The sequence below is a fragment of the Diadema setosum genome, chromosome 7 (assembly GCF_964275005.1).
Source record: "Diadema setosum chromosome 7, eeDiaSeto1, whole genome shotgun sequence".
In the NCBI taxonomy this organism is placed as follows: Eukaryota; Metazoa; Echinodermata; class Echinoidea; order Diadematoida; family Diadematidae; genus Diadema; species Diadema setosum.
This window is the reverse complement of record NC_092691.1, coordinates 33,492,521-33,516,721: the sequence shown is the minus strand read 5'-3', so window position 1 is coordinate 33,516,721 and position 24,201 is coordinate 33,492,521. Positions and strand designations below refer to the sequence as shown.

Genomic DNA, 24,201 nt, shown 5'->3' with positions numbered 1-24,201 from the left:
CATGTGGTACAACTGTACTACAATCGGCTACATCAGTACATGTGTATGGTGATGTATATGTACATGTATAAAGCATTGAGTCTCCCGTATCCGGCCAAATCCCTTATCCGGACGAGCCCCGGTCCCGACTTGTCCGGATACGAGAGGTTCAACTGTACTTATTAGCATCTAACGGTTAGGGCCTAGGCCCTATCTAAATTATTATATCTAACGTTAACCATTTATAGAAATGTCGGTATGCATGGCATGGTGTGCATTTCTACATCAGAATGACATGATTACCGAAATGTCTAGATTCTAAAAGGTAATAAATATTCATTTCATGTCTCTGTTTAAGGAAATACAAATCTGACTTAGCCTAGAACGCATCACAAAAGAGAAAATTGATTCCTTTATAAAAGATTAGAGAAAGTCCCTGTTTCTGGTTTTGCGTGTTAACTGTTGAAAAATGCAGAGCTGTCAACAGTGGCGACTGTGAAAGAATGATACTGACATGGATTTGAACGTATGGGAATTTGTGTTCTGCTTACCATCACTGCTGGCGATGGCGATGGTGATGATGAAATACGGATACATAGTTGTTTTGATATGATTTTGTACCGTTTTACACACATTGTACACAGTCGAAACTGTAGAGACATTTTTTCTCAATCTAAACAATTTGCTTGATGTAAAATACTCGATCAGTGCAATGATGCTCGGTTTTTGTTGCTCCAGATTTAATATTGCTCTCTGCTGAATGCACGTACATGTACATGCATACTTTGTGTATGTACAGCATAGCATCATCGTCAGCAGACGATAAAGCAAACAACGCCATCTACCGATAAATCACTTGTACTGCCTCCCTCGCCCCCGGGGGTGGTAGGGTTTCAGAAAGTTCGTTACATGCATGCATGAGTGAATGGCAGCCAGCTAGCTAGTGCAGTGCTACTGCGCGGCAGTGCTTTTACCACTGACCTACGCTACGGCTCATGCGGACGAGGTTGTTTTAGGTATGCACAAGCAGTGTACAAGCAAGTGTGATGACACATCCTATTTTTGGCAATAACATCGAACGAGCTGAAAACCTAAAACCTATGCAGCTAGCTGTATACTTTGTACGAAATGGGCTATTGCATCTAAGATGGTCTAGATGCTATTAGAATCTGTAATTACATAGATTCTACTTTACGTGAATCGTTCGTTACAACCCAAAAAGGCAAGACTGGACTGCAGGCCGAGCTGTGTTTGAAGTGATTGTTGTTTCATGGTGCAGAAGGTAGGTGCCAACAACAAGTAAGGTGGTAAAATAAATCATTGATATAGAATCTACATGGCTCACTCACAGTAGATTGCAATTTGCAATTATAAGTGTATTTTTTTTTTTGCAGGTTGTTTATTTTGCACTTTATCGGCTTTGTCATGATAATTGCAAACAAACAAACAAACAAACAAACAAAAAACCACACACTTTTGATGTTCAGGAGAAAGTGTGACTGTGGCCCGGGACTGTCTCTGAGTCTGACTTCTCAGTCAGACACAAACAGTTCAGTTGTTAGAAGTTGAGTGATAAATGTGATCAAATCTCTCAGAATAAAAAAAGAACCAGTATGCACATGATGCAGGCCTAGATCTCTAGACTATCATATGGTTTCTATTAACATTACAAAAAGAATTGCTGGCAGTGCATGCAGAACAAATTTTTAGTTTAAATTTTTGTCAGTATTTTTGAGTGGATGCTGTTTAATCACAATTTTGACAATTGAGATAATATGAGAGCCTATTTGCGAAATTTGTGATATTTTGCAGGGTGGCTGCAACGAATGCCTCGCAAAACACAATAAAGAGGCACTAGCTAACCCCTTTTTTTTGATAATCATTGAGAACAGTAATATAATTGTATTTTTAATATCTGTTTCTGTTTTGTATTAGGTTAATCTAATTGTGCAATGGTTAAGATGAATAAGAATGACCCTTTGTTGTTTTATGTATTTTCTTTTTTCATTGCTACATTGTATTTTGTGAGTATTTTTAATGTATACATGGCCTTTGTTAACAATGTCTGTAATTCAGCCTCCGGGCTGCGAAGGTCGCTAAAACACCATTTCAATTCAAATGGGGGGGGGGGGGGGGGGGGGGAAGAGTCCAGTAGCCCAAATCCACTGGACTGGGTTGCCCACTTACCGTAATTGTCGATATTGATGCGAGATGCAGGTTAATACAACAAATAAGGAAGTGCACCGCGCTTGCAGGGCAGGGATGCGTATTAAAGGGTATGTGTGTGTGTGTGTGGGGATGTCACTGTGTACATCATCATGCACTGGCACATTGATGAGCAAGGACTCCCAAGGTGTTACACCGTGCAGCTTACTATTTACAGTAGTTGCCGGTTGGAGCCAGGTAACATGCATTGATTATACTTCACATATAATCATATACACCTGTACATTCAATATGCAACAATGAAAACCCCTGCGAAAATTTTAGCTTACAATTTGCTAAAAAAAAAAAAAAAAAAAAAAAAAAAAATTGTCATTGCACTTTCCGCATCTGATAACTGTCATAATAACCAAACAATCTAGATGCTATTTCAGGGTACACTGTATGAAACTACATCATAGGTACATGTATAACTTGTTACCTACATCTTGCACTAGTTGCAGAAATCCCAATCAATTTGGTTCAGTGGTCACTGAGAAAGGTGGATCTTTGTAAAGCATGCATGGATATACATTTCATCCAAGTTTAGCACATGGTGTGGATGCTTTTGGCATCCACAATGAATAAAAATATTTTGCTCACATTAATTGAAAGGGCAACTAGCATTGTAATTTAAAGGACAAGTTCACCTTCACAGACATGTGAATCAAACTCTCACATTAGTGATAGTTTGAGGAAAATCAGACAGTCCGTTCAAATGTTATGATTTTTTTAAAGTTTCTGCTCAGTCAAGGCTGGATGAGAAGACTACTACAGCTTGTGATGTCACTTGAGTACAACAATATAAAGAAAGTATAAAGAAAATTCAACATATTTTCACTTTTCTCGCATAACAAAAGGTCACTCTACTTCTCCCTTTTAGAAGGCAGGGGTAATAATATTCCGCTTAATATATGTCAGTAACAAATTGAAGAAATGTGCACTTTATTCAAAAAGTAAAGTTTTGTGAAATTCTCTTTTTATTTTCCTTGTATCATTGTACGCATCTGACATCATACGCTGTAGTAGTCTTCTCATCCAGCAGTGATTTCGCAGACACATTAAAAATTCATAACTTTTGAATAGATTGTCGGATTTTCCCCCAAACTTTCACTGATGTGTTCTACTAATATTGCTGCATTCACTCAACCCACATGTCTATGAAGGTGAACTTGTCCTTTAAATTCTATGCATTAATAATCAATATAGTCAGTATGGAAATATATGTAAATATTGTTTGTGATCATTTTGATGAAGAGAGAGAAAGAGAGAGAGAAAAAAAACAAACAAACAAACCAGAAAACAGAAAGCCAAAAAGGAGGAAGAGGTCACTCCAGTCTTCCATGAGTTTATAATTTTATCTTTCTTTAATCATTCATTATCACACCTTACACCTATTTGTAAATCTAAGAAATCTGCCTCCTTTTTTCGTGTAATTCATTATTGATATCGTTAGTTGAAAATGAAAGGAAACTAGCAGTCACATTTTCAAAAGAGATATGCACAATCCATGCATGCAGCAATATTGTCATGCACAAAAAATTGGAATTGTTTCTCCCAAAACTCCTGCCTGATATCGATGATTTCTTTGGAAGTTACATTGAACATGTTCCACATCATTTACTAGAGTCTACATGTAGTTCTTAGGAGGCTCAATATTTGGAATGCATTTACAGTAACTCTGCGTACAATGGAAACATTGACCAAGATATTTTCCTGGGACTTTGCATAATGTAACTAGTAGTAAGTAGAGAAGCCCTGGACTAAAATTATTAAAACATTATTAAAACTTTTTGTTCTTTTTAGCCTGTCCATACAGTGGACTGAGGAACAATTATTATTATCATTTTTTATTAGTATTATTTTATTTTTTTTTTTTTTTTTGGGGGGGGGGGAGGAGGTTGATGTTTGTGGTCACATAGTGACCCAAATCTTCACATTGTAATGAGTTTATTTGATGTATATATTTTTGTTCATCTTTTAATGTATAATTGTTCAGTGTTGTACAATGTATGTGTTGTTTTTCTGAAGAGATTGTCACCTGTAGATCAGCTAGTCTTCTCGCGAACACTTCTAAAATGTAGAGTTGTTCAGTAGGATGAAATCATAAAAATACTAGTGAAAGCATTGGTTTAAATGATCTAGTTATCTGTTACTGTAAGGCAAAGTATCATCATAAAGTGTCCTCTCTTTAATGACCCCACTTGCAGATTCCAGCTGCAATGGCTTACGGATCTCAGACTCTGCACAGGGCATACTCTGGTAAGTATCTGAGTATTAGACTTGTACTCGTATTTTGCAAAGCTCTCATGCACTCTTCTATTAGAGGCAACTGCAAAGCTGAGGGAGAAAGAATAAGAGAAGAAGGAAGAGGAGGAGAAAGAGGAGACTGAGGAGGAGGGGGAAGAGGAGGAGGAAGCTGAGAAGAAGGGATGAAGAAGAGGATCTAGAGGTGGAAGAGATGTGCAGATGTGCGAACAGATGGACACATCCAGTGCATTGCTACTTAGCTGCCTATAGGCAGCCTAGAGCTGGCCATGTAAAGGCAGGACTCTGAGGCTGCATGTTTAGTAATTATAAAAAAGATTATGCTGTTTTTTTTGAGTCAAAATATGTAGCCAATGGTCAGATTGAAAGCTGAAAAGCATATTAACAATTATCATGAATCTTGATTATAGAGGTACATCTTTATTTTGCTTTTCTATATGTGCTGGGAAACATTTCTTTAGAGATATTACTAGTATATTGCAGTGTCATGATATAAGACTTGCATGCTATTAAATGCTCACAGTCATTTCCTTATTGACTTGTACATAATGTATTTGGGCATGGGAAGGACAGAATTCTTGGCCTGCTGTGAAACCTGCCCTTTTTAGCAAATTTTGATGCTCTTTTCTCCCATGCTCCTCCCCAACAAAACATCAACCAGTGTCCAGTGCAGAGGGTATTGAGATGCGTCTGAATGACAAGTTCAAGCCCACTGCGAAGGTTCTTCTTCCTCTGGAATACAAGCAAGAGGAACCCCGCTCTCTTGCTCAGGCACTGGAGGTATGCTCGAACTTCCATTATGTTGTCTTTTCTGTTAAACAATTGTGGGAATGCTGACTTGCAGAGAGTGTTTTGATCATATCAGTAATCCACTTTATCTGCAGTTAACAGCATAAAAGTTTCACATATCATATTTGTGGCATGCCAGTGAAATTTGCAAATCATAAAAATGTATGAAAATGAGCTTCCTTTTCCAAACTTTCCATCAATATCATAGGGGCAATTCCACGGTATGTAGGACACAGATGCCGAAAATTCAAAATGATATTTGTTTCAAACACCATACATTTTCAGACAATACTTGAGTTGAAGTTTTAAGAATCATTATGTTTTTCAATAAAAGCGGCCATTTTGATTTTCAGAATGGCTGCCAAAATATGCCTATAACTCAATGGTAAGAAAGAGTGTATTGTCACATAATTTACCCTCTGTATATCCACTTTACTAGTACTCTAAACAACAATCTTTTATATGTATGCAGTTACCAGACAAGTCTTTTACCACATGATAGAAAGAAAAAGCTGGTTGCTTTAAAGAATTTTATAAAAACTTTTAATTAGTTTGACAATGATGGATGTAACGTCAGTTACCAAAAACAAGGAATTTTTAACTTTATTCATCAAAGAAAGTGAGCTGTATGATGTAACTTAGGATTTCTAATGTATGCCCATATGCCTTCCTTTCAATACCAGAAAATAAGGATACTTGGCATACTGGAGAGTTAAATGAACACATCAAAATGTGTAACGTCAGTTACCGAAACGTCATATACCAGTATGTAACGTCAGTTACCATGACAGTAATTGTAACTTAAGCAAATTTTTTGACTTTAGGCCATTTCAATACATCTGGAAAGTCAAAGGTTATCAACAAAGAGCAGCAATCCCTTTGATAGGGAATGATGTCATCACCATGGTACACTGTATGTCCATGGATATATATATATATTTTTTTTGTTCATTTTTTCTTAAATCTATTTATCATATATTTTTTGGTGGAGGGGGCTTGAGCTTTTGATTTTCAGTTCAGCACAAGTTTAAGGTTAAATCATCTGGAAGTTTAGGTTTACCACATGCAATATATAATGCTCTCAAATTACTATACAGTACATTCACAGTCCTACGGGATGATAAAGCTACCAAATTTGTAGGCCTAATCAATGATGTGGTTGCATGGTAACCACCTTTTTCTATCAAAAAGCTTGTGTACAGCTGTATACCAACAGTTTTATAATCTTTACTAATGACTACTTTTGCTAGCATTTTTCTTTTTTTCTGGAAGCTTAGTGAAGTTTCTACCCCAAGGCAAATGCAGGAAGAGATATATTTCTTCGCTTGCACTTAAATGTTTGGTTTAGTTAATATGGCACATCTTGAAATGGTACATAAGCAGGCCTGACATAAGGCATGTACTGTCATTACTGTTTGAAACTAACACTGATGTTGCTCAACGTTTAACACTAATGTTGCTCAAAGTGAGAGGTGATTCTAGAGTAAAATAAAAAACTGCAGCAGCATAATAACCTGTTAAATAAATTAGTTCTTTGTAAACCCCATAGCAAAAGTATGTGTAACGTCAGTTACGTAACGTCAGTTACTGACATGTTTCCCTTTAAGTTTTCATTAAACACAAAGAAAATGGAATAATGTTTCATTTCATTTGGGTATTTGTAATTGATGAACCAAGGTATGATTCCATATCAAACAAATCACTCTGAAAGGTCAGAATTATAAAATATCACAAAACTATTCCTAATCATGATTTTCCATGTGTAAACCCTATGGCAAATGTAAGCGTAACGTCAGTTACGTAACGTCAGTTACCGTCATGCCTTCACTGAAATTGGCATGGTGCTAAAAGGAGATATCTAAAGTGCACATTATTTTGCACACCTGTTCCTATGAACCTAGGTATATTGCCATATAAAACACATAAAGTTTAGAAGTCAGGGACATGAGATATTTCCATTTAAATCTACACCATAATTTCCCATGTCTTTTTTCCGTAACGTCAGTTACCGACACATTTTCACTTGCTATGTGATAAGAAATGCAGTTTGAGAGAAAAACTTTCCACCTATTTCTTCATTCTCATGAACTCATTCATCAATGCTAATTACAAGCCCCAGGTGCTTTCATTCACAAAACTACAACATAAACAATTTCATGAAAATCCTTACGCGTAACGTCAGTTACCGTGGAATTGCCCATAGGATGATCGTTGATTCAAATTGGCTGTCAGGGAAGTGTTGTAGTTCAGTAGGCTCTCACTCTATAGGCCTAGTCACACCTATGTGATCATGGAAATATGGCAATATGAGTGTGTGTATGAAATTAATGCTTCACAATTAGGTGTGTCCAAATATGTCCAATACAATGAACTGGAGTTGTTAGCTGTGGCCTTCCAGTGTGTAATTTGTACTGTTATATTATCAGTATTGATTTGAAAATGAAATGCTCATTGACTGGTATAAATCATATTATTCATGCTCATGTGTTTGTAAACATGCAAACTTGAAATATTACCTGGACTGTGGTGGATAGACTGGCCTATTAAGTTGCATATTCCTTTTTGAAGAGAAATAATCTTGTTCTGTGAATGTGCTGGGGAGTTTCAGTGCACTAACTTGTACAGAAACCATTATGTGTGGGAGAATACAAAGATTGTTATCCTTTGTTAGTATCAAGAACGCTTGTTGCCATTCTTTATCTCAAAATTTTAGTATCAATGCCACTAAATTGTCAAGATAAATGTCAGATGTGATCATTAAATGTATTTGTTGCATCTTAACAGTCAATCTGTCTGTTTCTTGTTATTTGTGATTGTCTGCAGTATGATTTTAGCACTGAGAATACCTACCTTCAGTGGCTTCAGGGAGTTAGGCGGGCAGAGGCTGAGCGAGAGAAGCAGCGAAAACAGCAGCAGCTCGGAGCGGAAGCAGCTGAAGCTGCTCTCCAGAGAGAAGACCCAGTGCCTAAGGACACATCCCTGGGACACAGTGAGTTCCCAGTGCAGGCTAGCGTCCCACTGCGCCCTCTGTTGCCTCCAGCAGCAGCAAACCTCGGCCAGGAGATACTTCAGCCCGTGCCTCTCACGAACAGGAGCGCAAAGCCAGAATCAAGTACTGATAATTCTGCAATGGACAGCTGGGCAGACTTTGAAGGCAAATCATTTGATCCATTTGAGCTCACTGAGCTAGAGACCATCAATGATATGGAGGAACTTCGTAATGTACTTGCTAATTCCGCACCCCCTCCACCTGCCACAATGGTTGCAAGCATGGAAGTTCAGCAATCCAGTCCTCCGCAGACAGATTCGGAGTCAGAGGCATCTCTATGCAAAACCAATTCTTTGGACGCAACTGATGATGGTCATCAAACCAGCATTGATGCCAGTTTTGAACGAGTATCGTTCTCATCGGGAGGCATCGCTCCTCAGACCCAAACGACATCAGCGTACACCCCTGACATTTCCAGCAGGTCAATACCAAACCAGCCACCAGGCATGGTTCAGCCAAACAGGACTGCAGCCACTGACCTCACTACGAGGTTGCCGCCCGTGAGAAGTGAAGTGTTCGGCCAGCGGAGCCCACTCCCGCCTATCACCCCTTCCAGGGAGAACTCTGATGTAAGTCTACTATCACTGGACTCACACGGTTCAGGTCTGCAGGTGTCAGATCATGGAGGCATGGCGCCCCCTCCATACACACCCATGGACACATCGCTGTCGCCCCACGGAACTCCATCGTCAATCCCCATGGAGCCTCCACCAAATTATCCGGCGGTGAGTATGGCTTTTCTCCTTTGCAATAATCGAATGCATGCTGCAAGATTGTCACTGCCAATGTTTCATTCAAAGGTTGAGGTGTTTGTTTTTGGTGGTATCCTCGTCAAAATTTTGCTGCACTGCTTGAATGGCCAAAACAAAACAAAGCTTGTGTTTTTCAAAGACTGAGATGCATCACAATGCTGCCTTCACTCTTGTACACATTTGCTGTGCATGCATCCTATGTCTGCTCGTCAAATTTTGAGTGTGTTTATCTTTGTTGCAGTGAGTTTTCCCATATATCGACTCTCCCCATGCAAAAAGACAAATAAAAACTTGCGCACATCATGTAATGTCTTTTATGATCATTGTAAATGATGAGCAAAACTTAGCCATATTTCTTTTGATGGGGGGTGGGGTATTTGCATGGTTTCTTAATTCTGTCTTTTAAAGCAGTACATTATAAGGTCAATAGAGCTCATGTGTGATGCTTCTTTTAGAGAAAAAATTGTATTTTTCTTTGTAAGCTATTTCTTGTGGATGAATTTGCAAAAATGCTGGTGTTTTTGAAGTAGCAGGAAATGAGCCTTACACCAGGTTTGTCTGTTGCATGTGTAGTACACATTCAGTAGGGCCATACAAAATGCCTTCAAATGAGTTCTTCCTTCACAATTTTTCAAAAGGGATTACAAGCTGAGAAACAGGTCAATGTCAGATGATGAGGTCCTACTCTAATTTCTGCATGGCTGACATACAGTGTATTATTTGAACTTCTGTAGTTTGGATTAGAATGGGTAAATGGCCACACAGTGGTAGCTTTTAGAAAAAAAAAATCATTATATACTCAACCAAGTAGCATCTCATATCAATGATAAATACTTCTGATCCTGATGATTTTTAGGCAATAAATGTGTCATGCAATAACATACTAGTACATGTAAAGAATGTACATACATTTGTACTGATTTTGTGAACAATATATTCTCTGTGCACTCTGTTAATGCACATCAGGGCAATAATCCTGCAACTGTGTTGAACGGGACAAAACGTTCAGCTTCATAAGCTAAACTCTGCCCTAGCTTCCTTGTGCATACATGCACAGAATGCAAATCAATCAACTTAATGAGAACAGCTTGCGTATCTAAATGAATAGGAAAGGATCACATTGTGTTGTATTGCCTTTTCTTGGTTCATGATATTCTGCACACGGTATTGCTAACAAGAGCTTCACAATCTATCTAATGGCCAATGTACAACATACTGGTTAGTATGCTGTTTAGTGATATGAAAGTCAAAGCAATAGAGCATTCAGTGTGTTTGGTAGTTTAGAACATCAGAATGCGTGCCAAAATTTCACACAATGTGATATTCCATACTGAGAGATGATACATATGTACTTGTAACTGTACACCTCACTGACAAGTTTCCAAATTCACAATCATGTCCTACATGATGATTCCCTATCTTTGCCAAGATAAGTCGTACACTCACTGTATGGAATGTGCAAATTTAATTAATGTTTCAGTTACTGCCAGACTGCATCAAATGACCTCCAAGTAGATGAACATAGTATTGTGTAGCCTGTAGTTCCTGTAAACAGATATGAGCAAGGAAACTATAGCAGATTATGTCAGTTAGACATACTTTTGTTCTTGTTGTTGTTGGGGTTTTTTTTTAGTCTGTGAATGATAGTTAAAGATATTGCTCTCAATTTTACTATTCACCATTCCCCCCCCCCCCCCATATCAAAAAAAAAAAAATAAATAAATAAAATGAAATAAAAAGGGACAAAAATAACATGAAAATCTCTACACTTAATACAGGATTTTATCGTGAACAGGTATGTGCCGGTGAATGAAATCAAAATGCAGTGAAGTACCTTTATACTTAACTCAAGTGAAACGCCTTCCAAATATTCTTACAGGCTGCTGGATAAAGGTCATATCTAGAGCAATTACTTTACAGACTTTTGAAGCATAGTCTATTAAGCATTTTTAAATGGAAAACACTTGCTTAGATTTTACCCTTATTTGCAATATAAAAAAAAAGGAGCACATGTTTGCTTGGAAAATGCAAGTATATTTTGTATTATATATATTATATATCCACAGCGTACTGTGGATTCATGTCAAGAGTACAGTGTACACATGTACAGATGTATCATATCAGATAAGATGTGAATAATGATGTCTGTGATTAGTAAAGTGACCTCAATACTAATAGCAGTATGCTCATTGCTGGAGAAAATTAGCAGATTTGCTATGAATCCCACTTTGGTGTTTTGTTAAATTGTTTTTTTGTTAGTTTAATCTTTCTTCTGTTTGTTTTGTTTGTTCCATTTTCCATCGTTTAAATGTGAACATATTTTGAATAAGTCATGCATGCATGATATGTGTACTTTAGGGCACTTGTTTGTTTGTTTTTGTTTGTTTTGGGTTTTTTTTTTTATGTAAGACATGCATTGCACACTCCCCTTGTTTAATCTGGCATATGAAGATGCGAGTTTCCATGCCATACACTGTAGGTTTATCAGTTTAAACCAGGAGGACCTCAAAATATATTGTGTGTTTGTAAATCATCCTTGTTGTGTAGCCCTGTATACTCATAAAGTACATACAATGTAGTAATGAACAGTGTACTGTGGATCACTGCTTCATTTGTTTCTATCAGTGTTTGTAGATACTTTTGTGAGCACTAAGCTATGATATTGTATAAAGGCCTTTCAGGCAATTAATGTTGTGTCTTTGAACCCATTATTCTGTGCATGGAAAGTAGACCATCTCACATACACATGTCACACTTTAGAAGCATGCAGTGTTAAGGAAATCCCCCAAACCTGTAGGCACTTAGAAAGCAAATGATGTGGGCAGTTTTGCAATTCCTTTGAGCCTGTGTACAATGCATTCCCATCACATGTGTGAAGGTTCTCTCATATCAATAGCAGAAATAAACCAAAACTGACCATGAAACAGTACCAGCATGTGCCAATAGAGATCTGTACAGGTAAAAATTGGGGGAAAACCACACTGGTAGTACTAGTAGGGACAGTTGCCAGAAAAGTATCACCTTGTTGCAACACAAACAATGCAGTAATATGAGAGAAAGAGAGATTGAGAAGGAGAAACAGATAGAGGGAGAGAGAGAGAGAGAAGGAAAGAGAGGAAGAGAGAGAGAGAGAGACAATGCAGTATATATGGCACTTCCTTAATTGCTCAGTACTCATAACCTCACACAATTTTTTTTTCATAAACTTTCCTGTACACAGAATTGTACCTATTAAGTATTAATAGTACTACAAAATACAGTATAGTGTAGATATGCCTACATGTGCATGTAGTTGTCAGACAATGTTAATAAAATTGTTTTGCACTGGATATCTAACTACTTTAAAGAACCTCTTGATCATATTCATCATTACAATCAGTTTTTTTCAAAAGTCCATAATTTTACTAATTTGTACTTTATATCTTTTTTTTAATTTATACTTTATAAACTAGACCCTTTTTAAGCAGTTAATAATGGGAGAATGTAAATTGCTAATTTTTTCTTTTACAGGACAATGTACCATATTATACATTAAAGAATTGATAAAGACTTCGCATTCATTGAGAGGAATTAGCTCATCTGTGAGTACAGTATGTGCATTGCTGAATGTGTAGAATAACACTGTTTTATATGCAAGTGGTAGCGTGCCAACTTATCAAGAATCTTAACTAACAGTTCATAACACTGTTTTACATGCAAGTAGGAGAATGCCAATTTATCAAGAATCTCAACAGTTCAAGAACTGGAGAACATTTCAATGGAGAGGAAACCAACAAAGAGTTCGTTAGTGTTTTCAGAAATGACTCAGTGTGAATTATTCTGTTTTATTCGGTTTTGTACTGTAGGTTCAATTCCTGCTATTTGCCCAGCAACCTTTCCTGAACTGAAAGTGAAAAACCTGTTACTTTTTCCCCAAACTTTTCAGATGAATCACCCAACATTATCAAGGCAGACATTGTAATTGTACATGTAGAAACCAAACATTTATAAGCTAATGTATGATATGTTGACATACAAGCCATCTTAATATGAAAATGGTCCTCCTTCAGTGGTTATTTTGTACAGATTCAATACAATACAGATTATAGATATATTGTAGTTTTCTTGCATAGATTAGAAGCTAGTTCTCTTGACACTCCATGCACTGGGTTTTTGCTTGTAAGTCATACCACATCAGTCTACAGTGCTCTTTAGTGGTGGCTACATGATGGTGCATAAAACTTGTATGTTTTATAGTTACTGGTAGGTATTATGATGGTGATTTGTGGTTTGAGGCAATCAGTTCATACAGTTTTATCTTTCAGGAAATATGCATCACTGGTTTTTTTTTTCTTTCAAATAAATTTGCTATAGTTTGTTTCAGTCTTGTCTGATTGATTTCCTTCTACTGAAAAAGGAAAGGAAAATAAAAATATCAATGTATTTCGCCTTACATAAATCTGACTTTGTCTGGGCTTTAGGTGATTAGCTTGGTTGATTTTTTTTTTCTGATCCAAAAGACTGAAGAAGAAATCTGTCATTTTGTAACTGATCCTCAAAGTTGCTTAGGTTATAAGATGATATAAGGTTATAAAAAAGTGTACGTATCTTTAGGCATGAACATGAGACATTAGCCTAGAAACAACAGATAGATGCGCAAATATTCAAAATTTGGTGAATATTACCTGGTAGGTTATAACCACTCAACTGTCTTGGAACAGCTCTCAAACCTGATTCTGTAGGCATTAAGTCTGTGTGTTCTTGGAACTGGGATTATATTTGAAGGGCCAGCAAGTACCCAGTCCCATCCCCAGCCCACCATTCATGTGCACCTGCACCTCTTTTGTTTAAAAAGTAAATAGATCGCACACTTTCAAGCTTTGACAGCTTTTTGTGTCAACTCCTACATCCCCATTTGATTTGTGATTGAAAATGCAATTTACATGGCTCATTATTTGTGATAATCCTCTATTATTACCTCTGCCTAGGGAGGAGATTATGTTTTCGTTACCGTTGGTTTGTTTGTTAGTTAGTTAGTTAGTTAGTTAGTTTGTCCGTGTGCAAAATAACTCAAAAAGTAGTTAACGGATTTGAATGAAACTTGCAGGAAAGGTTTAGAATGATACAAGTGATCAGATGGTGTAAGTTCTGATTCATCCAGGTAACGATCAATAAAGATACAAAATTAAATCAATTCATCTGGACTTTCTGTTCTAATTCCGAGAACGGTTTCATGTCCGATCCTGGACACTTCATCAGCTCGTCTGATTTGTTCTGACTTCGAACAATAACGTCGGTAGTGCGTCTGCGCCGATTTGCAACGACGCCTTCTCGCCATCAAATCAGACGAGCTGATGAAGCGTCCAGGATCGGACGTGAAACCGTTCTCGGAATTAAAACAGTAAGTCCAGATGAATTGATTTGATTTTGTACCTTTAATGATGCAAGTAACAGATGATTAAATTTTGTTAGTGATCCGAGAATTTGGGGGGAATTTATGAAGGATTTTTGATATTTTGGCAGGTAGGGTCAATGAACTTGGGAGTTCAGGCTGCGCGTATTTGAGGTTTGCATGCGCGCACTAAAGTGCATGCTCTAGTTTCTGCTAGGGCGAGGCGCGCCGTGCAACTGAGGGTTTATGACATAACAAAGGCTTCTATATTGGGAAATTGGGCGACTTTCAGCACACAATGCTGTAAGTACATATGGGTGGAAATCACTGATATTTCTATGGAAGAACAAGATCAGTGGTGAAAATGAGCTGCATGCTTGGCGGAGATCTGCGCTCTCAGAGTGCTTTATTCTCTCGTATTTTGATAATTTGTATCACAAAATCAGACTGTACCGTTAGTTTTATCATATTTTGTTTATGTATTTTCTTTGTAAAATTTTGTTTATGATGAAGTTGCAGACTCCTCTAAATGAAAGTGAAATTGATATTGGAAATGTAAATTATTGAATGTGTTTGTCAAAGGGCATACTTCAGAGTTGAGTGTCCCCAAAGTATGTCCTAAAATGCAATTTTCTCAAGTTTTGTGTGCAGCTTTTCTGCTACAATTATACCATCATTGGTTTGAATGTCTCATCAGAGTATTACAGTATTATCATAATAGTACTTGAGTTACCATTTACATGATAGATTATTTGCAACATAATTTTGTCTTTGTTCTGTGTCAAGGGGTTTTGCATTTTAAATGGGTGGTATCCTTGGGTTGTGTCTTAAGAAATCTTTCTCATTCATTCCCAGTTAGAATTCTGCGTGTTTTCATAATTGCTCTTCCTCACAGTTTGATGTGTTGTATATGCTGAATGTTGTTTATTTAATACTTTGACCGCTCCTTTCTTGGTTTGATTGCTGTGTATACTGTGTACTTTTTACCCTGTCTATCTAGGTTGAACTAGAAGCTAACTTTCCTCAAATGGTGAGTGTTATTGTGCTATCATTGTTAAATTTGCATGTACATATGATAAAATCTTTCATTAAACATAGATAATAGTCATTCATGTGCAACTTCACATCAAGAGCCTTTTCTTAACCTGTCGAGGACGGACTGATTTTGCTTCTACACATATTTCCCATAGGCACTTGCCTGTGTATACTTGGGACTCATCCTAAACAAAGTAAAATTTCAGTTTCACTATGCATGTCATGGAGGTTTCCAGTACTTCTAGTGCTGAAGCATGATCTGTAGGGTCATTCATGTATGTTTGCTGCTAAGGATATGTGACTGCTTACCTTAAAATCACTTAGCACCTCTATGTATATCATAAATAATGAGCTAAACTCATTCAGGTTAATATTTTGTTTTTTATTTCATTAGTGTACATATGTGTGTGTGTGTGTGTGTGTGTGTGTGTGACTGCATCAGTCACTTCTTACTCTTTAGAGGACAGCAACTGCAAAATATTCTTATACACTATATATTTGGGTTTGTTGGTTTTTTTTTCTAATCCTATTTATGCGAAGCTGACTAAGTATTTTTTGAAACTATTTGTGGCCAACCTACCTCAAAACCCGTTAAAAATTGCCCAAAATGAATTTCCACTTTTTGACATCTTTAGTTGAACAGAATGAGCTCTACACTTTAGAATAATTTATATCTTGTTAAACATTGAACCACCCTAACCCTATTAAAAAAAAGTGCATGAAATGAGAGAGTCAGAGTTAGGAGGTGCGGTTTCATAGAAAAGGGTAAAGGGGATTTTTAAAGATAGGGTCACTCAGACATGCTATGCAGCAGTATCAATAAAAACATGTTTTATATCACTGTGAAAGCAGCTCCTGTCTGAAAAAAAAAAACCCTGTGTTTCAAAAAAGCTGCTAATACTTCCATTTCAGTTTTAAGCCACTACATTTTGATGGTAGGTAGAGAGAAAATTACTCCCCCAGGTATTAAGGCAAACTTGGAGCTGGGTGGTCGCATTTGGAAAGTTTTGTTTGTCTTTTTTCCAAGCAAATAATCTTATGCTGCTTAAAAAAAAAGCAAAGCATCCACTCTTTTCATTGTGGTATGTAAAGGTTCTACAATTTTTGTCTTTTTGATGATCTTCTACTGTTTTGTGGCAAATTGTCACATTTGTTCACATATGTCTTGATGCTGAAAGCCTATTTTACTCTTTGAGTGTTACCTTGGCATTCTGTTTGTCTCTCAGAGCCTAATGAATGATTTTCCTACAATAGATTAAGAACAACAAATTTGTAAATGCATTTTCTATGGAACAAAGATGACCTTATTATATAATAGACCATGAAATGTAAGGGCAAATCTATGACCCAGCCAAAAAAATCTCACTGCAAGAAGTTCTTCATCAAAGAAAAGTTTGTTTGTTTGTTTTGTTTTGTTTTGTTTTTTGGGAGGGGGGAGGGGGGGGGGGCCTGGGTTTCTTGAATCAAACCTTTGATGGTGATAAGCTCTAAGAAGGCAACTTGTCAACTGATTTTGAGGATAGAAGTGAGTGCAAGTCTTGTTTACAGACCATTAAATTTTGTTACTCCTGCAAGTTTTTTTTTCTTCTGCAAAAACAAACAAACAAAAGACAAAAAAGGCATATTATGCAATGTATGATAGAATTTGAAGAATCTGATTAAACACTATAGTGCAAGGATAATGTGCGAAGAACAAAAAAAAATCATCTACTTTGCTTTGCGATTTTTCAATTTCAAGTATTTAACGAATATCACCTCTTGCGGCCCCACCTCACAACCATCCCCCCAAAGAAACAAACATGAATCATTTAAGAATCTTTTCTTTTTTGTTGTTGTTCCTTTTGCAATGTTAGTTATGTTGGTTTCAATCTTGTTCATTCTCTTTCACACTTTCTTGTCCATCCCATCCCACCTCAATATTCTGTTCCAGTGGAAGTAGATACATTATTCATCATAAATGTTCAAGTTTTAAACACACTTTGTACTATCAAGGTAGTGGTTGTTGTACATTTGTGTTTTGTAATTTACATGTAACTTCAGTTCTCACTAAAATGGGTCTAATGATGTGTGCTTGTATCTAATGGAGTATCACTTCCTGTTGAATGTTGATTTATATATTATATGGAGACATGAAATTTAATCAATAGTTGACATCAGGTATCACTGTTCTTTTTGTACTATTGGTTCCATATACAGTGTACCTGGTATATCTGCTATCATCTTTCATCATCATGAAAAGGTTGATGAAGTACAATTGTACTTGTGGAGATCTCAGTCACATTGTACTTGAGGCAGTATAAATGTACTTGTATAATTTCAAGTACTCCAAGTGAGCAATCAAGAATTTAAAGTCTGCTGTACTCATCTGGCATGAGTGGCCATTGAAAGTGGACAGATAGAATAGCAATGTGGTGTCCATTTTGTTTCCATAGAATCTGAGCAGATACACACCGCTTCCAGCGCCGACGAGCCAGGGCGGCGAGAGCGCCAGCATCCGTAGCATAGCGATGGAAGAACAAGATCCCACATACGAGACACTGAGCGTAGAAGAGAAGAACTTTGTGAATACGATCGTAGGGATGGGCTTCCCAAGAGGCCGGACAGCTCGGGCAGTGAAGAACATTGGCAATGATGACAGACAGGTATTGAATCAGAGTGGGTTGCAATGTTGTGAAAGTTTTTAGTTTTTGCTATGCCACCACTTTAAAGTTCTATACATGAAAAGAATGGAAAATTTGACTGTCCTGAAAAAGAGGCATGGCAAATTTTATAGGCTCATTGTGATGTTATGAACTATGTTATGACCCAAGGCCTACCACAGAGTGAAGTTCTGCTCAGAAGGCAATAAAATCAGGCATGACTCATTTTATGGAACCAGTCAATGTTTCTTTTATAGACTGAGTATAGAATTGCATATGGCATTGCCAGGTTGGGAATTTAAACTTGCAATGCATGGCACAAAGTTCATGTTGAATAGTGGCCTGGCATTAAGGCTGCATTTTATAAGCTTAATGGCCTGCAGTACCACAACGCTTTCATTTACATATCTCCTTGTACCAAGGAACCTTTTCATATGTGTAACCTTGTGGGGATCATGGCAAATAACAATGTTGTTTCGAGTGCACTTTATTTTCTACCTGGACTTGTGCTATGGACAAGAGAGTCACTGTAGTAATGTGTTCAGGGCATAGCATTTTGTCAGAGGCACATATCCTGCGAGAAAATCAAATCACACCGTGGAAATAGTCACCTCTTTATAGGCAAAGTGATTATAATATGAATCAGGTGACAATGAGGTACTTAGGTACTTGGATTCTCAAGATGAGATAAAGAACAAGTTTTTGCAGAGTTTACATCAATCATATCTTTGAAATGAACGCCTGTTCTCCAGTTCATATGATTATGGTGGGGGGGGGGGGGAGGGGGATTCCAGCTTGACCCAGAATGTACCAAGAGAGCTGTAAGACTGGTTCTAAGGAATTCATCTTCCTGTTAAAGATGCATTTGAAGCAACATAAATAGATAAATGTTTATCAAAAAACATTGCAGTTCCATTAAGTATTAATCAGCCAAAATTAGACAGAGGTGCATGTACTTCAGAATGGACTGAGATGTATTTGCAATGTAATTTGCAAGGTAAGCTAGGTTTTAATGCAAACATTTCATGATTTTTCTACTCACTAATCTATGGCCTGTACTTCAGTGTTGTGCTGTAATGTAAGCAAGTATGTGTGGGCATGGTATGTCATGGGTTAGAGGAAAATTAGGTTTTCATGTTCAACAGCACACATGCAGACAATTTTTCACTTGTTAGGCAAATAGCTGTAATTCTTGCAAATTCCATTTTTGAATTGGGCAAATCTGTTCTGTCCATGATACTCAATACATGTATGGACACTGTGCCCAGTTTTGCAATATTGTATCAAAGTGAACTTTGTTTTGAGTGCACTGAGACATGTCATTAGTCTTATACTCTATCACATCATTATTGCCTTCCTGTATGCAAGACAGCGGTAATGGTGGTGATGAATGCAAGGTTTTATACTAGGTACCCTGCCATAGGGAGATTATACTTTGCTGCATAAGCTAGATATGCAGTTCCTTCTGGTACATTGTATTGTGCATTAGAAGTGTTTTACTCTAATTATCTAGCAAGCTATGTGAGAACCCTTTTCATTGCCTTTACAGCCAAAATGGTGTGTATTTCAATACTAGTGTTGAAATTGATTTATGTATGAAGAAAAAAAGTATGGCACTGATGTATCAACATTCTGTCCTGCAGTGCAACATACAGTAGGAAAGCTTATCAAAAGGTGGAAAATGGTGCAATTCCAGGGTCACAGTTTCCTTCACACCTTCACATTTTCAGCTGTGCCAGACACGAGCATCCTTGTATGAAAATAATTGTTCTGCAGCCATTTTGTTTCTGTGTGTGTGTAATGCTCTGGGTTTTATTAGATATCCTATTGTTTGGTTTTTGTTTTCTCTGTTTTTCCAGGTGGTAGACTTGTTATGTGCAGTAGACCACCTATGTGGACAGGGGTATCCGGAAGCCAAGGTGGAAGTAGCTCTCAGTCTACAGGACAACAACCAGGAGAAGGTAAACAGTGCCCCAGAGACGGGCATGCTCATTGTACCCCTGGAGCTCCTGGTTTAGGCACCTTTCACTCCGTGACATATTGTATAAGACAGTGTATTAAGCCCAATGCACACTACTTGTATATGATCAGACCAGTCGTAGGACCTTAAGACCGGAAGTGTGACGTCACCAACCTTGCCATTTTCCAGTCGTACGACTGGGTCTTAGTGCCAATCGTAGAGATTTAACATGTTGAATTTCCACGACCGGTCGTAGGCTTGCAGCCATTCACAACACAGTAAAATGCAAGTGCACACAATACGCAATGCATGCGCTTCTCTTTTGGATGCACTGAAGCCAGAACGGTCACAAGCCTAGTTGTGTAGTCTGATTGTATAATGTGCATTGCCAGGTCGTACAACCTGGGCCCCATTTCATAAAAGTTGTTAGGATGGCAACTCTTGCTGGAATGGCAACTTCCAATAGCAACAGCCATTCAGGAAGCTGGATTCTTGTCATTACTATTACAGTTGCCATTCCAGCAAGAGTTGCTATCATATCAACTTGTGAAATGGGGCCCTGGTCTCATGGTCTTAAGGTCGTATAGTCATGAGTTGTATATTGTGCAGTGGGCTTTAACTGCACAATCTTTTGAGCTAGCAGGACTCAAAATTCTGGCAAGTTTATTAAAAAAAAAACAAACAGCAACAACAGCAAAAGCAACTGATGCTTCTGACACTTGCAATTCTATATGTGCCAGACTTGGTTTAGTATTGGTTACAATTCGTTGTTCCTAAGGTTAATTAATCTGAAAATGAAATAGGGTTCATTTTTCTGAAGATTCATTAATCCGAAAGTGCAGTAAGGTTATTTATTCCGAAGGTTCATTCGTACACACCGCTTCGTGTGACTTTGAATGTGATTACTGCTTTAGCTGACTTTAAATGTGATTATGAATAGTTAACTATTCAAGCACAGTGAATGATGTTTGTTTGCCTGTGTGGACTTTCCAAATGCCAAAACTGCAGGAATCATGAATCATGAGCATAAAATTTTGAAATTTTATCCTCTCAGGATACAGTTTTTAATGATACTTCAAATCAGTGACTCACTTTGTTAAGTGATTTGATCATATTTGTACAGGCAAATGTGACTTGTAGTCTTTCTGGCCTGTATTCGCAAAGGTTGTTAGAACGAAATCCTTGTTTTTGATTTAGTCTATGGACTAGAGCAAGCACAAAGTAGGTATACAATGTACGTTGCTCATGGGCATGTCAGCACACATTCAGTATTGGTTGTGTGTAGGGTTATGCGATGTGTTATGCACATTTAGGCAGTTGTTCTGTGCATACTCCATAGACTAAATTTGAGCTGCCTTTGTGAATTATGGCCCCTTTAGTCTACGAAAACTGTGGAAGAAGTTATCACTGTGACCTTCTGTCTTACTTTGTGTAGGCACAAACCTTTCTGAGTCTGTGGCAGCGGTTTGAGGAGCTGGGTTTCAAGTCAGAGGACATCAAGAGGGAACTAGTCGTGCATGGCAACGATGAGGAGAAAGTCCTTGACACGCTGACGCGATGATGGCACCACAGCCGTCTCCTCCTCTGAACTCTGTTTGCTGCCCTCATTTGGAACAGCCAGGACCTATCCTTTGCCCTCAAGCTGTGTTTAACCCGTTGAGGACGGACTGATTTTGCTCCAACATGCATTTTGTATAGACACCTGCCCAAGTATACTCGGGACTCGTCCTCAACGGGCTAACCCTTGTCAGAGTGGAAATGAGAGAGACGAGAGCGTTGTGACCATTGGAATAAAAGATCTCTCATCAGATTCTTTAACTGCTCTCGAGTGTAACACATCGGTCTGAATGGATGGACGAAACCACGGCGTTAGTGTGATCAAATTGCTAGAATCGGGGAAAAAGGAAAATAAAAAAAGAAGAGAGATTGAAAAATATATGTATATTGTTGGTTGCCGAGGCATGTAGTGCATGGTTGTGTCTGCATACATGTGTACCAGCGCATGTTGACCACAGGACCAAGCAGTATATCATATTAATTCAACATCATGAAGCATGATACAGTGCAGTTTTATGCTCATGATGCATCTGGAATTATTATTTTTTTTCCCTAATTGAGATAGCATAGTCCCACATGTGTAGAAAAACTGCTTAACTAGCTTTAAAGTTAGCTTTTCATTTCCTGTGTTTATTGCCTCCTTTGATTTCATTCATAGATTTACTTTATATGATTTTAATTTATGCTATTGCAGAGTATTTATATTATATAGAAGATATTATGCTATTATGTTACATCATGCTTTCTGTGAAAATTGATACTTGATACATGACAAATGCTGATCACTGTACGCTGTGATTTGCTATGGTGATTAGTCATGTATCTTCATTTAAATATTGATTATGTATTAGGTAATGCTAACAGACAGGTTGATTTGTCCTTCAGCTTTCGTGCATCCCAGAAATGGTGATTCCCTGAAGTTTAAAAACTCAAAAAATCCTACGGAAAGGTGCCCTGAATCGCCAAGTCATCAAATTTTCCTTGTAAAGTCATTTTAAAGCTTATAACTCAGTGACAAAATTGCAAAGTAGGACTCTGGTTTTTTCAACTTCTTGGCCTACATCTATTCCAATTCAAATGACAGAATCTAGCATAGTCCTTGAAGAATGACACCTTTAATTTTCTCCACACTTTTTGTATTAGGCAGTGAAACTAGAGGTGGATCATACAGGCATTTAGAGCAGATAAGGTCTATCCTCGTGGGTGAGAGAAACATCCGTTCTAAGGGAGACATCTCCAGGATATGTTTGAGAAGTAGTATGCTGGAGTGATCATTTTGTGTCTCTTCTGTTTATTGTACAGCTTTTCATTTTTTTTTAAACATAAACTATGATGTTAAGAAGCATTTAGAACCATCAGACAGTACTGGAAACAAAAACAAAAAAAAATTATTGTATTGTGGTTAGTGACAATTCAGAATGAGCCCATGTGTAAGTAGACGATATATTAATATTTTATAGCAGTGATCTTACTAAGGTTTTGCTCTTTTCCTTCGCTCTGCTTGTGGGGAAATAAAAAGAAAGAACAGAAAGCCCCGAAAATGACAATCCATTCTAAAATCTACATAAATGTCGCTGCATGTGAATATTGTCCCATATCATGCATTGTCTTTTGTTTTTGTTCTTTATTTTTTCTGTAGCTGTACATAGATGGTCTTCTAAATTTATTACAAGCTACAGCATCAAAACTTTATCCTCTTTCAAGAGATGAGATAAGTGCCCTGTGTGTAAAACTAACACAAGTCAATCTTCATAACTATGAAAATGACCCGATGTCTGACTCTGCTTCCTACCTATATGTGAGTGATGTCCCGGAGTTGTTTTAGTGGCTTCCTTTCATCTCTCTGGGCCATGAGCCATTCAGTTGCAGAGAAAAAGAGAGAGAAAGAAAGAGAGTTCAATGACCTGTATCAAATTGGTGGTTAAGGTATAGATGTTGAATGGAACCATGCTTTATACGTACTTGCATCAAAGAGATAGGATGATATAGGTATTGTAATGGTACAATTAACCCTATACAGAGGAACCTCGTAACGATTTCAAGTATAGCGAGATACCTGATATGGCAAGGTAATTTCCAGGTCCCATACCTTTTGTATTCTTTTGCTTTATTCCTTGCTACATGAGGTAGTTTTACTGGTTCTTCTTCTTCTTCTTCTTCTTCTTCTTCTTTGTTTGTTTGTTTGTTTGTTTGTTTTTTTTTTTTGGGGGGGGGGGTGGTTTCTGTGATTAACGTAGGTAATTTGAAGGTCCCATTCCTTTCATATTCTTTTGTTTTTATCCCGATGTAATAAGATATGCAATATAATGTGGAAATTTCATTGGAACCAAGCAGCTTGTTACTGTACGACAAGGTTCCCCTGTAGTGAGATCACGGTGACTCAGTGGACAAGGCACTGAACTTGTAAACAGGAGTTCTGGGATCAACACCCACAGTGCCTCTCTCTCTCATGGCCAGGTGATTAAGTGGATACCTTGCAGGGGCAAATCCAGGAATTCTGTAAAGTGGGGGCGCCTTTACAAAATTAAAGGGGACACATGCACCTCTCCATTTTTTTTCTTTTTATTTCTTTTGTTTTAACAAAAACTAAAAGGGGGCCC

At 37.6% G+C, this 24,201-nt stretch overlaps 1 protein-coding gene across 1 annotated transcript; it reads left to right on the top strand.

The window, feature by feature from the left end:
* Positions 1 to 1,182: 1,182 nt before the first annotated feature.
* Positions 1,183 to 23,661, top strand: LOC140230725 (ubiquitin-associated protein 1-like). The gene is made up of 8 exons (XM_072310865.1): positions 1,183 to 1,261; positions 4,392 to 4,443; positions 5,111 to 5,229; positions 8,062 to 9,012; positions 15,411 to 15,440; positions 17,878 to 18,087; positions 19,944 to 20,045; positions 21,480 to 23,661. The coding sequence occupies exons 1-8, from the start codon at positions 1,250 to 1,252 to the stop codon at positions 21,603 to 21,605; spliced, it is 1,602 nt and encodes a 533-aa protein (XP_072166966.1). The 5' UTR covers positions 1,183 to 1,249; the 3' UTR covers positions 21,606 to 23,661.
* Positions 23,662 to 24,201: the final 540 nt, after the last annotated feature.

Excerpts from the sequence above, each read along its gene's own strand:
- LOC140230725 (XM_072310865.1), top strand. Across the intron at positions 15,441-17,877 it reads AAGCTAACTTTCCTCAAATG|AATCTGAGCAGATACACACC; the intron begins GTGAGTGTTATT and ends TTGTTTCCATAG. Across the intron at positions 18,088-19,943 it reads TTGGCAATGATGACAGACAG|GTGGTAGACTTGTTATGTGC; the intron begins GTATTGAATCAG and ends CTGTTTTTCCAG.